The sequence below is a fragment of the Notolepis coatsorum genome (genome assembly GCF_963971535.1).
Source record: "Notolepis coatsorum genome assembly, chromosome: 4".
Classification (NCBI taxonomy): Eukaryota; Metazoa; Chordata; class Actinopteri; order Aulopiformes; family Paralepididae; genus Notolepis; species Notolepis coatsorum.
Window position 1 is genome coordinate 21,146,269 of NC_140168.1, and position 15,062 is coordinate 21,161,330.

General features: G+C 47.9%; 1 protein-coding gene across 2 annotated transcripts in view; it reads left to right on the top strand.

The window, feature by feature from the left end:
- The window catches only part of LOC311227488 (uncharacterized protein), a 42,463-nt gene that overhangs the window by 12,601 nt on the left and 14,800 nt on the right, over positions 1-15,062 (top strand). For both annotated transcript variants that reach the window (XM_084313166.1, XM_084313167.1), the window contains exons 8-10: positions 435-539; positions 1,044-1,166; positions 1,370-1,492. In XM_084313166.1, the coding sequence (XP_084169292.1) occupies positions 435-539; positions 1,044-1,166; positions 1,370-1,492 (351 nt within the window). The remainder of the gene's footprint in view (positions 1-434; positions 540-1,043; positions 1,167-1,369; positions 1,493-15,062) is intronic.

Below are 15,062 nucleotides of genomic sequence, written 5' to 3' on the forward strand. Positions count from 1 at the left end.
CTTGTGTAAAACACTTGGATTCAAACCCCCCCATCCCACCCCTCCTTTGTTATAGTTTGATGCCTGTTGTATTCTACAATAGAGGCCTTGCAATGAATCTATGTTTTATTACTGGATCTTGTAAACAAGTTCCAGTGGAACACTAATATCATGCTTTTCCAATGTTGTACCTGCTGAACTTATACCTCTGCACATAAATTGACATGGGTCTTTTGTCTTTTGAAAGTAGTTACCAATGGGTACAGGCAGCCATGTTGGAAGAAAGACAACTATACAAACATTTCGTGGAAGACCTCTATTACATGACATGACATGATAGGGTATTTGTGTTGGATATAGCATACATGCAGAGTATGGAAAATGCACAGGCAATGAAAGTTAGCCAAAGGTCATTCCTTTGATTTCTGTTTCATATTGTGTCTTGGACCTCTCAGATCAGGATGACAGCTCTGATGATGATGTACCTCTGGCAAAGATACTGAGGAAGCCGCAGAATTCTGCACCAACCAATGGCCTCCACAGGACGAGCAAGAAAGCAGGTGATAAGGCACTTAGGCGTCTGATTCGTCGTGCTTTATAGTATAGTTCTGTCTCACGTGTTTCTTAATTGGTACTGACGGCGTTCCTCCCAAGGGATTAACAGAATCTGTCTATTCTATCTACTTATCTATTAATCTATCTACTCATCTATTGATCTATCTATTTATCTACTTATCTATTAATCTATACTTATCTATTAATCTATCTACTTATCTATCTATTAATCTATATATTAATCTATCTACTTATCTATTAATCTATCTACTTATTTATTAATCTATCTACTTATCTATTAATCTATCTACTTATCTATGAATCTATCTACTTATCTTTTCATTAATTGATGACATGAACATGACACGATAGTGGTGTTTGTATTTGGTTTAGTTGCAAGTAAGACACAACACAGCCTTTTCCTTGACTAAATGCCGTAGCCAGCTGATTGGTCATTTCTATGATAGAGATATTAATATATCTTCCATATTGTGACTTCGACCTCTCAGATCAGGATGTCAGCTCTGATGATGATGTACCCCTGGCAAAGATTATGAAGAAGCAACAACAAAGTGAAAAGAGACAGAACTCAACCCTCAACTCAAAGAAGAATTCAAGAAAAGATGGTAGTGGTGAGATTGAGCAAAATGTCTTCATTAGAAGGCTTTTCTTGTGTATATTACCGGCTGCTTTTGAACAAATGCTATTTATAAAATTCAACCCAAACTCATTTTTATGAAAGATAAAGCTGCAAATCCCACCTTCTATCTGACCTGATTTGCTTGTAGGACGAGTCAGCTCTACATATTGATCATTGTTCTTGTTCTTGGTTCAGATTGCACCTCCGATGATGAGCCCTTGATAAAGGTGGCAAAGACTTTACCATCTAAGAAGCTGGGAATCAAGGATAGTAAACAGAGGAGCAGAAATGGCGTCGGCAAGAACCGCAAGACAGCAGGTAATAATGACGTAGTTTATAGTTCGATGATTGATAATGAAGTTAGACTCAAACTGTTCTGTATCTGTAAAAACAGGCACGTCCACCGTTAACGACCCCTTTCCTAGGCCAAATCGTGCAATATCCAGTGATCAGAGTAAGGGCGCGTTCACGTAAATTAATAGTCCGTTTCGTTTGTAGAGGTGTGAACACAAACCGAACTATTTTGAGGACCAATCAACCGAACCATGGTCCTCTTGAAAAGTTGGGACTCTGTCCGTTTCAATCGAACTATAGTACTTAATCCAGGAAGCAAAGTAGACTACAGTGCATTGCAGTCTGGCTCTGAAGTCAGACTCGCGCCGCTCAAGTAGAGTCTCTTCTCTACTCGCGCCGCACACGGACAGTCTCTCTTCCTCTCTCTCTCCTATCTAGACTGGCGCCGCGCGCCGACAGTCTCTCTCTCTCTCTCTCTACTCTTTACTCTCTAGTCGACTTGCGCCGCGCTCGTAATGACAGTATCTCTCTCTCATTACGCTGTCGGCAACTGTTTACGTTTGTGAGTGCTATAGTCCAATAGATGAACGACTTGGCGACTGTATGTCCTTTGTTTACTAATTAGATCCGCACCAAAAAGGGTAGTGTGAACGCAGACCAAAATCAAACAATGTATCATTTTCACATTTGGTCCACCAGAAAGTCCGGACTATCCGCGGACTTTCAGGTGTGAACACGCCCTGAGTTAAATGTTGGACCAAGTTAAAAAGGACGTGTTGCACATCACAACGCACGCCACATTTGTAACCTGTGCTATTACACTATTCAACATTTTCACGGAACTACAGTAGTTTTATTTGTATTTTTTGGAGGGGTGTAATGGACGGTACACGACGGTACAAACCGTTTCAGTGCAGGACCTTCGGTTCAGTACGCGTTGTGTACCGAATGACTGCAACGCTACTCATGTGCAGAACTTTCTTTTTGCATGCAGAACTTTCAAAACTCCCAAGTTCACCCCCTTCCCAAAATATAACTTGCGCAAAGGGCCGGATGTTGTTCGTTCAGCCCACGCACACCACTGAGAGATTGCCTGAACTTTGGCATAGCCTCATACAGTAGTATGGCGAACGCAAACGGCAAGCCAGAGCTAGAAGTCTATTATTAATTTGAATATAGAATATTCGACTGACAGCCCGACTTAACAGAAACGTCACACTACGTCACCCCCGAGTGGAACATGGAAAGCCATGTTCTGCAAACTTTCCCCCACTGTACCGAAATCGTACCGAACAGTGACTTCAAAACTGAGGTATGTACCGAACCGTGGCTTTTGTGTACCGTTACACCCCTACCATGTGGTAATAACTGCTGGAGCCCTCCCCCCGTTCAAAATAATTGTATTGTATCATTGTAACTATTTTATTACACTGCACTAACTATTGCACTATTTTACTCTTTTTATTATTGTCTATTTTAAAACTGCCATAGAATCAAACCATATTCAAGATTCAAGAGTTTTATTTGTCACATACTTACCAGGGCATACAGTGAAATGCGGGTGGCCATGCCACTCTGTACCGATCAAGAATACCACCAACCTGGTTGTGTGGCAATAAAGGAATCTTGTCTTGTCGATTGTGCAATAATATTAATAATAAAATAGACATAAAAAACAGGTAATAAAATAGACCTAAAAAGGGCATGATAAAATAGACATGCTAGATTCCTGAGATTGTTAGCTACGGATTTAAGGCACTGGGTCCTATGTACAACACTACTATACAATATACAGTTTTTACTCTATATCCCTATGCTATACTTGCTATATCTATACTATACAAGAACCACATCGGTTCTTTCCTTAAAGTGACCTTTATGTTTCTCGTTCCTTTAAAGTGTCCTTTCCATTTTGTTTAAAGTGACCGTTTGTGTTGAGCGATTGCAGCATGTGTGTTGTGTGTGCTCATGTGTACTTCTGTGTGGAGAGTTCAGTGTTCTGATGGCCTGGGTTCTGATGGCCTCCCCAACCACCCACTCAAGGACATCTTGAATACAGAAATACCTCCAGCCTGACGACATCAATCAGATAATCAACACAAATGGACTTCATATATTTCACCTAAATACAAACAGCCTGAGACATAAACTGGCTGATATGTACATACATAAAGACACCAAATTCATTATCCGTACTGACCTGAATCACGAGACTCTTGAAACTGTATGGGTTGAAATTCTTTTTGAACGGGCTAAATCAGTATTAGTCGGCACAATCTACAGACCGCCAGAACAGAGTGGCTTTTATGATACACTGGATGGGTGTTTAGCTGGAGTTGAGGATGTAGAAACAATTCTTATTGGAGACTGGAACATGGATATGCAACGAATAGATGCCCCGTCTTCAAGTCATTCAGTAGGTTTTGTGATCTGCATGGCTTCAGCCAGCTAATCACCCAACCCACCCGGGTATGTGAATCAACACAGACTATCATTGATCTCATTCTGACCTCTGACAAGTCCAAGATCTCCAGTAAAGGGGTTATAGCATGCGGGTTAAGCGATCATTATATGATATTCTGTACCCGCAAAAAGCTAAAACGAAAGGGCGGCTGTCACAAAACAGTCACATCTCGAGACCTCAAAACCTACTCTAGCGAGGCCTTTAACCTAGAACTGGAGAGCCTGGACTGGTCAGAAGAGCTCAGTGGTACACTAGTTGAAGAAACATGGCTTGGTTTCAAAACCAAATTCTCAACAGTACTAAACGCCATGGCCCCCCTAAGAACCACCAGGTAAAAAAATCACGAAATATTGACCGCTATGAAAACCAGAGACAAAAAATGCGCTGAGTTTCGTAAAAGTTCCAAAAGCTCGAGCAGTGAACTCCAAGCCCACGTGACTGAACTCAAACTGCAAAGAAACAGACTAAGAAATAAAGTAAACTCCATGATCAAAACTGCAAAAAAGAATTTCATCAATGACAAAACTGAGGAAAACTAAAATAAACCCAGTGAACTTTGGAAATTACTCAATAATCAACTAGGCTGCAGTAAAAAACTTAAAACCAGATTTTCAAACATAAACATAAAGACGGACAACACGCTCATCACAGACCAGCTGGATGTGGCCAATTACTTAAAAAATTTCTTCACAAACATAGCCACAACACTGGTAAATATACTACCCTCCCACTCAGGGCATTTTGGGGTAGAACACATCATAGCCTACTACAATAACCTAGGGGTCCGCAAAGACGATTTCAAACTAGAAATGGTAACAGCTGAGGTAAAACTGAGCGCCCTCTAACCTAACAAGGCCACTGGCCATGACAATATCCCCTCCAGATTCCTCAGAGACTCAGCAGTCGCCATCACCCCAGTCATCACACACATAATAAACCTCTCCATAAAACAGGGACACGTCCCCAAGGACTGCAAAATTGCGAGAGTAACCCCCCTGCACAAAAAGGGCAGCAAATTAGACCCGGCAACTACCGCCCTGTTTCTATTCTTACCTCCATCTCGAAAGTCATGGAAAAAATTGTATACGAATAGGTCGAAAAGTACCTCGCGGGAAAAAATCGAATTGACGAATTCCAATCTGGCTTCAGAACATCGCACTCCACTGACACATGCCTTCTCTATTTGAACGACCACATCAATATAGTCAAGTTAGACCGCGCTCTCAAGTTCTGACACTGGGTGCTGTAGTCTCATAAAGTTGAGTATATCATGGCTAGCCATATCACTGAAGAAGGACATAGTCCGAAACATGTCTGTTTCCTATTCAGGCTGCCATTAAAAACAACGACCACATCAAACAAGAGGTGGACGCGGGCAAATACTGCGGCATGGTCATGCTGGACCTACAAAAGGCCTTCGACACTGTCAATCACTCCATTCTGATTGACAAGCTAAAAGCAATTGGTTTTTTTTGATAGTCTATCAGTGAGCTGGATGCAATCCTACCTGGAGGGGAGAGAACAGATGGTGGAGGTAAACGGTACCCTATCCCCCCCCCCCTCCCAGTGAGCTGTGGTGTTCCACAGCCGCTAGACTGCTCACAGGTACCCGGAAGAGAGCTCACATCACCCCTGTACTTGCCTCCCTCCACTGGCTCCCAGTGCGCTTTAGAATAGACTTCAAGGTCCTTTTATTGGTTTACAAAGCCCTAAATGGTAAGGCCCCTGCTTACCTAGCAGACCTCCTCACCCCCTATACCAACGCCAGGGCCCTCAGATCGGCTGATAAGGGTCTCCTAACCACCCGTAGGTCTAACTTCAAGTCTAGGGGGGGACGTGCTTTTGCGGTCGCAGCCCCTGACCTCTGGAACAGCATCCCCATGTCCATTAAATCTGTCCCCTCCATCGAGTCTTTTAAATCAAAACTCAAAACCCACCTATATCGCCTGGCCTTCCCTGACTCACTTTGACTCGTGCCGTACTTGTTGACGTGTTGTTCTGTTTTTCCTTTGTCTATCCGTTGATTTTATTTTATTTTTCAGTTTATTTTATACTTTTCTTTGTACTTAGCTTAGCTATGTGAAGCACTTTGGTTGACAAGCGTCATGTTTAAACGTGCTATATAAATAAATTTGATTGATTGATTGATTGATTGATTGAAGGAAGCATACTAGGACCGCTACTGTTCCTAATTTATGCAAATGACATGTCGTCAGCTTGTGACTGCAACTTGTTCCTGTTCGCGGACGACTCAGCCCTGCTGGTCTCTGACAAGAACAAGTTACAGGTTGAAAAAACCCTCAGCTCTGAACTAGGCAGAATCTGCACCTGGCTCGCTGATAACAAACTATCATTACACCTGGGTAAAACAGTCCATTCTCTTCGGTTCAAATAACAAACTCAGCAAGACCGACGGTTTCTCTGTTACAGTGGGTGACAATATTGTCACAAGGAAATAGGGGTGGACGGTATAAACGGTATGAATTTGCTCTACGGTATGGATTTTGACTATACCGTCTAAACCGGTAGTGCAGCTCTAAAATACCAATGACGTCATGTAACCACAACGCGACTATTTCACTCGCATTTGCCCCTAAAAATAGATAGAATTAGTCATAGATAATAGATATGTGCGAACTGGAAAAAGTTATTTAGGAGGCTTCGCGCAGTGGGCGTGCCAGCCCCTACCGCACGCATGTAAACACGGATCTAGTAGTCTAGTGGGACGGGACACGGGAGCTCAGCTGTCGGCGGCGTCTCCCTGAGCTAACGTTAGCTTAGCTACCGTTACAAAATGACCCAGTCAACTATTCACTTTTAGTTTAATACATGATGAGGCATTGTCTAACCGAACGGTAAATAAGAACGATATTCCATTTGTTCCATCCAGTTTAATAAAGAAGAAAACAATATACAAATAAGTCTCGGACGACTGCAGGTGTATTTACAAGTAGCGTCTCAACTTCCTGTTCCGGTCGCTGCGCTACTGTGCAGGACCGTCTGTTATAGAGGCGCTGTCTAGATATTCTCTATCTCCCCCAGAGTCTTTAACATACTGTGTAAAGGCTGAGAAATAATAATAAACAAACACACAAAAACGTGGACAAATACCTGTGCAACCCACACCCAGGCTATGTGACTATAAATCATGTGTCCATTATGTGACTAGCCCATGGAATAGTCCCTGTGCCAGGCAGGCACTCTGGTCGCCCTGGTGGATCGGCGTAAGTCCGCCCTAGGTGCAGGGGACGACACAGTGGGCCCCGGTGGGGGATCGGCTCCCGGGTCCAAAGGGGCCGGTGGTGACGCCTGAAGGACCGTGTGCGAAGCAGGCGGCGTCCCGCGCCGGGGTTGGCTCGCCAACGTGAGTACCGGTGGCGATGTGGGGGACACAAGGTCGCAGTTGGGGTCAGGCAGACGTGGTGTGACAACGAGTGCTGGTGGTACGGTGACACGGGCCGTCAGGTCGTCGTAAATCGATCGAGGAGGTGGAAGGTTGTTGCGAACAGGGCTGAACCTGCGCAGGAACCTCCTGTTCCGAAGTGTGACTCTGCCCGAGCCGTCGACCTTGACCACGTATTGGTCATGCTGGCGTACCTCCACAACACTGCCAGTCCTGTCCCATTTGTTGGGGTAGGGCCCTGTCTGGTTCTGTACACGGACCATGTCCCCTACCATGAGTGGCGGGAGGCGTTTTGTGTGCTCTGCCCAGGCATCCGCTGTGCGGATGTGGCGTTTGCGGAGAGCCTCCTCCCTTGCCGTCAGTGTCTCACGCCAGGTCTCGTGTGGTCTGTACTTCCCAGGTACAACCGGGATGAAGTCACGTATCGGGCGGCCGAAGACACACATTGCCGGAGATATTTTCGTGTCAGGGTCAGGTGTGTTACGATATTGCAGGATCGCTCTCTGCACAGCATCTGTGTCAAGCTCCCCCTTTGGGCCGGTGTTGTCAGTGATAAGGCGTTTCATTGTCTTTACCCCAATCTCAGCGCGGCAGTTGCTGTGGGGGAAGGCCACAGATGAGAGGCGGTGGTGTACGCCCCATCTGTATAGAAATGACCTGGTCTCGGTGGAGGTGAACTCTGGGCCCCCGTCTGATGTGAGCTCTTCTGGCGTCCCGTACGTCACGCTCGCAGTTCCTCCGAGTGGCGCTGATGTCAGCCGACATGCCTGGCCAGAACACAGAGGATTCTGCGCGGGCGGTCATCATCGATACGCCCTGGTGGGCAGCGTGTAGGGCGCTCAGCACTTCTCTGCGGAGAGAGAGTGGTATAATCACCCTGTCCTTGTACAAGACCACCCCATCAGTTGATGTGATGTTCTCACGGTACTGGTGGAAGTCACGGATCGTCGTCGGCATCTCGAATTTTGAGTCGGGGATGCCGTCCGTCGCCATTTCCTCCAGGGTGCGCATCTCACCATCGCTGCTGGTGGCCTCCCTGACACGATCCCATGTCACTGACCGCAATGATTCAAGGCCCGCAGCACACCATGCCAGGTCATCCTCCTCAGTGTCGTCGTCATTCCCTGGCTCGGTCTGGCGTAGGAAGGACAGTACATCAGTGTGCGTACTGGGTGGGAGGTGGGCGTTGTCATCTGGAAGGTCCATAAGTGATGGCCGTGTGGTGCCAACCGGCCTACGTGACATGGCGTCCGCCGCCTTGTTCCTCATGCCCGGGACATGCACAATGCGGAAACGATAACGCAAGGTCTTCTCCTTGAGGTTCCGTAGGCGTGGGTTTGGTATGTCATCGAGCGCCCTGTCTGCAAGGAGTCTCAGCAGCGGCTTATGGTCTACAGCTACAATCAAGTCCTCGCATCCCAACACAAAGTAGCGTGCCTTGTCCAATGCGTCCGCGACCGCAAGAGCCTCGCCCTCTATGGGCGCGTACCTGGACTCCGCCGCATGCGTGAATCTGCTGCCAACCAGGGTTATCTTCCACCCATCAGTGCAGCAGAAGGGTCTGACTGGCATACATCGGCAATGTTTCTGGAATAACCAGAATCCAATGCCCTCCTTTGACCAGTCCGTGGCGATACATGTTGGCCTGGTTTTGTCAAAAATGCGGACACCACGCTCAATTTCTTCGACGATCACATCCTTTGACTCACGGAATATGTCTTCCAACTCCGCGGACCACTCGAAGCGTTCTCCACTCTTCAGGAGCTTCCGGAATGGCTGCATACGCTTGGCCATACTGAAGGCGTAGGCCACCTGGTTGACCAGCCCGAACCACGACCTGATGTCCGTGACATTACGTGGTTGTGGGAAGTCGTGTATCGCCTCCAGGTAGCGACTGCACGGTCGCACATCAGTCATGGTGATTGTAAAGCCAGCGAAGTCCACCGTGGGTGCGCTAAAAATGAACTTCTCCGGGTTGAGGACTATTCCATTCCGGCCGCATATGTCCAGCCACTGGACCGCCTGGAAGTAGCTCTCCTCAATCGTATCTGACCATAGTAGCGTGTCGTCTATGCACTTAGTTTTGTTGCCTATGTCCGCGACAACCTCGTCATACCGTCGCGAGTAACCGTCCCCCGATGCCATGTACCCCTGCGGGGCCGACAGGTACCGGTAGCGGCCCCATGGGGTTATGAACGTCGTCTTGTGGCGATCGTCCTTGTGTAATGGGACGCTGTGGTAACCATTCCAGGCATCGAACACAGTCTTGAGTTTCCCGTTAGGCACACATCTCGCTTGGTGGAATGGAGATTGGGTGTGGTGGGTCTCGCGGAGTGCATACTTGTTCAGGGCCTGGAAGTCGACAGTGCGTCGCGGTTTGCCTGTCTTCTTCGCGCAGATCACCATGCGATGACACCACGTCACCGGTGTACCGATTGGTACTTCCTCCAACACGCCGAGGCGGACGTCCTGGTCGAGGCCTGCCTTTACCTCCTCTTGCCAGTGTAGGGCCACGGGGATGGGGGTGTGACAGGCAACCGGTGTCGCATCCTCATTAAGCATGAGGCGGAGTGGTGGGCCGGTCATTTTCGGTAATGTCTGGTGGGGGCATGTGTTAAATGTGCTCTGAGCGTACAGTTCTAACATGTGTCCCCGTAACGCCTTCCTGTTAGCCTCGATCGCCAACATGGGGAGTGTAGTTGGCCTGGTCGGCGGCTCCGCACGCCGCGGGCAGTCACATACTTCTGATGTCGCCAGATTCACCTCCCCGAGTGTTGGGAACTGGGCGGAGATCATTCCCAGGTCCACGCAGGCTGCACGGGAGAGAAATATGCGGTCTGAGGTGTCTGTCACATACGCGATTTGGCGTGTCTCCAACCTTCGAGCGTCACCACTGTTGCCGGCGAATCTGACTACCGCAGCTCCGAGGATCCGAATTCCCTTATTGTTCGCAGCTTTCATGGTCATGGATACGGGGATGAGGTCCTCTGTGCTTAGGCCCATTTGTTGAGCGACCTTAATGCCGATCAGGCAGCTTTGGCATCCCGTATCGGCCATAGCAGGCAGGGATACTGCACGGGTGCGTTTTAGGAGGTCAAAACCCAGAGCCTTGTAATCCTCGTGCTCGGTGGTGAGAGTGAGGTTGACGTATGGCTGCGGGCTGGACGCACGCTTCATCCACTTGTCGCACATATCATCGTACAGGTGGTGAGCGAGGGGAAGCGTGCGTAACTCGCCATCTGTGCTGATTGTACATAGCTCAACGAATGCTGCTGTCTGCTCGTCACACGTCCAGTCTGTCTCTCCGGGTGGGGGCCTAGTCGATCGGCCACCCAGGCAGGCCCTCTCGAGGTGATTCTGGCGGCCACACTTCCGACACTTTTTACCGTATGCTGGGCACTCGGCACGTCTGGCGTGCCACTGGGGTGTTTTGCCGTGGCCCACCTCGCCGCAGTGGATGCATACCCCTTCGGGCTTGGCCTTTGGTTTCTCTAGCCTGGCTCCTCCTCTGGCGCGGGTGTCCTGTTGTCTCACCCGCCTGTACGGACTGCTGACCGTGTCCGCGCTCTGAGGGTCAAGCAGGCGCGATGCCGAGCGCTTTCCAGACTCCTTAGCCTCGATATACTCGATCATGTCCTTTAGTGGCATGTTCTGGTTCTTCTCACCGAGCAGGTCGAGCTGTATTTCCGAATCTGCAATGCCACGGGCAATCACGTCTCGTAGGATCTCTTCCGTGAAGTCGTTGACTTGGTCGCACCCTGTCCTAGTGCATTTCATCTGGTACTTGCACGTGTCCGCCTGCCCCTTGATGCGGGCGTGGAACGACCGGATGGGCTCTTCATAACCCTGCCGCATGTTAGACAGGGCTGCCCGAGCTACCATGGTGTTCTCTGCGCGAACGGCGAGTGCCTTCATGGCAGCGAGGACGTCCTCCTCGTCGTTGCCCGCTAGGCTCCTGCCTGCCGCGCGTGTGAGGTCCTTCCTCAGATCCTCCTCGCAGCACTCCAGTAGCTGTGAAACTATGTCGGGCCCGACCAGCTTGGTGCCTGTTTTATACTCACCCCAGCGGGTTACGAAGTATGACCAGGCCTCGCCCGTTCCGGCCAGTGCTATGGAGGGACGCTTTAGCTTCTCCATTTTAGCATTTGCGCCCGGCGCCCAGGGGGCTGCGCCTGCGACATGTATAGTGGCGTGTACACTTAACATGGCCGCCACCACGGCCGCCGCTACATGCTCAGCTACATAGTCACAATCCTCAATAGGGCACTCTGCATTTATAAGCACCATTGTCAGTTATTTGGATGAATAATTAATAGCTTGCTTCCAATGTATAAAAATTACTTCAGACTACAGCTGTAGCTCCAAAAAAATAATCCCTTTTGGCATCTTCCGTTGGAACTAATAATAAAAGTCCACTATAATCCAATGAAAGCAAAAAAAAATCCATACCAATTGTCGACGTTAACAGTGTCCTGGTCCTTTAAGTCGACAAGGTGCCGTGTTGTTTGCCGACGGCTCCGTCGACTATCCGACTTTCTCTGGTCTGTTTGCGCACCTCGTCGTCCTCCTCTGATCCACAGTCCACTGATCATATCCGTTGGACTACATCCAGTTATTTGTATATAAATAAGAACGATATTCCATTTGTTCCATCCAGTTTAATAAAGAAGAAAACAATATACAAATAAGTCTCGGACGACTGCAGGTGTATTTACAAGTAGCGTCTCAACTTCCTGTTCCGGTCGCTGCGCTACTGTGCAGGACCGTCTGTTATAGAGGCGCTGTCTAGATATTCTCTAAACGGTATCTAGTCGGCCAGCTACCGATAGCTCCTGACATCAACAAACGCTCCACAAAGTCTAGTAGAGAGAGACGTGTGTGTGCTACCCGTTAGCCGTTAGCTCACGTTAACGCAACTTAGTTCACCGTTCAAAACGAAATGTCCCATTGAACTAAATAATTCACTGAGGCGTTGTATTAACGTTATATATCCGGCTTAGCCGGATAGCTCCTGATATCAATGTCTTATAACACTGATTCGATGCGTATTCGAGCTGAGGGCTTGCTAACGTTATCCCAATATAATAGGGTCCAGGTGCAGCGCCGGAGAATCCTGGCCGTAGCTCTGCTCGAGGCTACTCGAGTATAGGTCCAGCTGCAGCTCCGGGGAATCCTGGCCGTAGCTGGAGGCTACTAGAGTACACACAGACAGTGGAGCTTGTTGCGTGGTGGCGATGTCTCGCAGATAATACAAGTACAAGTCTAATTATATAATATATATATTTTATAAAAAAAAAAAAATTATATAAAATAAAAATAAAAATTTTATCAAAAACGATGATACCGTGATATATACCGTTACCGTCTATGCTTCAAATTATACCGTGATATAAATTTTAGACCATACCGTCCACCCCTACAAGGAAAGATGAAATTACATACCTAGGTTCCATCCTAGAAGCAAATCTTTCCTGTGACAAAATGGCATCCAATGTAATCAAAAAAGTCAACCAACGAACTCGATTCTTGTACCGGATCTCCTCTCTGGTAAACAAGAATACCCTGAAGACTCTGGCAGGAGCACTCATTCAAGGGTACTACGACTATGCTTGCACCTCATGGTACCAAAGCACCTCAAAGGCGCTAAAAACAAAGTTACAAACATCACAAAACAAACTGGTCAGACTACTGATTGACCTTACTTCTAGAACCCACCTCACCCCTGCCCACTTTGACAACCTAGGATGGCTTAGAGTAGACGACAAAGTACAGCAACTTGCAATGGGCCTGGTCTACAAGATACACTACACGACTAAGGTACCCATGTACATGTCAAAATACTTTCCAAAGGCCACAAATCATGTTAAACCCAGATTCAGCACAAACAAGGGACTAAACACGTTTAGCAATTATGCCACATCAATGTGGAACGCCCTACCCACGGCTGTAAAGGAATGTGAATCACTACCCACTTTCAAAACCACTCTCAAAGAGCACCTACGGGAGACTGCTATTCGAAACTGGGCCCTGTAAATGTCCTAACCAAACCCCCTCCGATGTACAGTAAATGTCTTAACCCAACCACCTCCAATGTACAGTTACCCCCCACCCCAACCACCTCCAATGTACAGTTCCCCACCCCACCTACCCCACCCCCCACCACCCCACCTCCTCCAATGTACAGTTTCTTCGTCAAATGTATATATATTCTTTTTTAGACTTTTTCTTTATCACAAACAGTACTGTATTTGTAAATCTGGTATGTCATAAATGTATAGATGTAGCAGTACTGTCTATCTGTATGTCATATATGTTATGATGAATTGAAAATGGGGGACCCTGATGTAAATGAGATGAAACTCTTTCTCTGGTCTGCATCCCCTTAACAATTGTGTGTATTGAGCTGTACTGTATTGTACCCATTCTGCAATCTGTTAATACATTTTTCAATCAATCAATGGGGGAAGAAGCTGAGCTGTAGTCTCTCTGTTCTCGTTGCATATGTGCATAGGCGCTTGCATGACCGCAGCAGCTTGAACAGGCTGTTGTTGGGGTGATGGGGGTTTTTCATTATTCTGCAGGCTTTGGATTTGCACCTCCTGTTATATAAGTCCTGCAGGGGTGGTAGTGCAATACCTGTAGTACGCTCTGCTGAGCGCACCACTCTCTGAAGGGCCTTCCTGTCCAGGCAGTGATGTTTCCAGTCAGAATGCTCTCTACAGCCCCGGAATAGAAGGAGTGGAGTATCTTCCCCGATACTCTGAACTTCCTTAACTGTCTCAGGTGATAGAGGCGCTGTTTCGCCTTTTTTTTACCACAGAGTCTATGTGTGTTGTCCATGTCAGGTCCTCTGTGATGTGGACTCCCAGGTACTTGAAACTGCTCACCCTTTCCACGATAGCCCCATTTATCCACAGTGGCGTGTGTGTCCCCTGCTGTATTCTCCTAAAATCCACGATCAGCTCCTTGATTTTACCAATGTTCAGGAGTAGGCTGTTATCCCGGCACCAGCGTGCCAGTTCATCAACCTCCTCCCGGTAGGCCTTCTCGTCGTTGTTAGAGATCAGCCCCACCACCACCGTATCATCAGCAAACTTCACTATGGAGTTGGAGCTGAACCTGGCCACACAGTCATGTGTGTACAGTGAATACAGCAGGGGGCTTAGAACACAGCCCTGGGGGGACCCGATACTCTGATTGTGCTGGAGGTATGACCCCCCACCCTGACCGCCTGGGGCCTGTCAGTCACTCAGAAAGTCCAGGATGATGGCTTGGATTTATATAGCGCTCTTCATGACACCCAGAGCGCTTCACAGAGTCCATTATTCGTTCATACACAGTCATACCGGTGGTGGTAAGCTACAATTGCAGCCAGAGCTGCCCTGAGGCAGACTCACGGAAGCGTGGCGAATAATCATCGTCTACGGCCCCTCCGACCACCACCAACATTCATTCACATGCATACACATTCATACGAGGCAAGTAGGTTAAGTGTCTTGCCCAAGGACACAACGGCGATGGGATGGACATGGGCTTGAGCGGGATTCGAACCACCAACCCTTCGATCATTGGAGGATCCAGGCGCTCATGGCGGAGCTCAGACCCAGATCGATCAGCTTGTCAGCCAGTCTGGTGGGGACTATGGTGTTGAAAGCTGAACTATAGTCAATGAACAGAAATTTCACATAGCCCCCCTTCTGACAAGGTGAGAAAGGGTGTGTAGTACC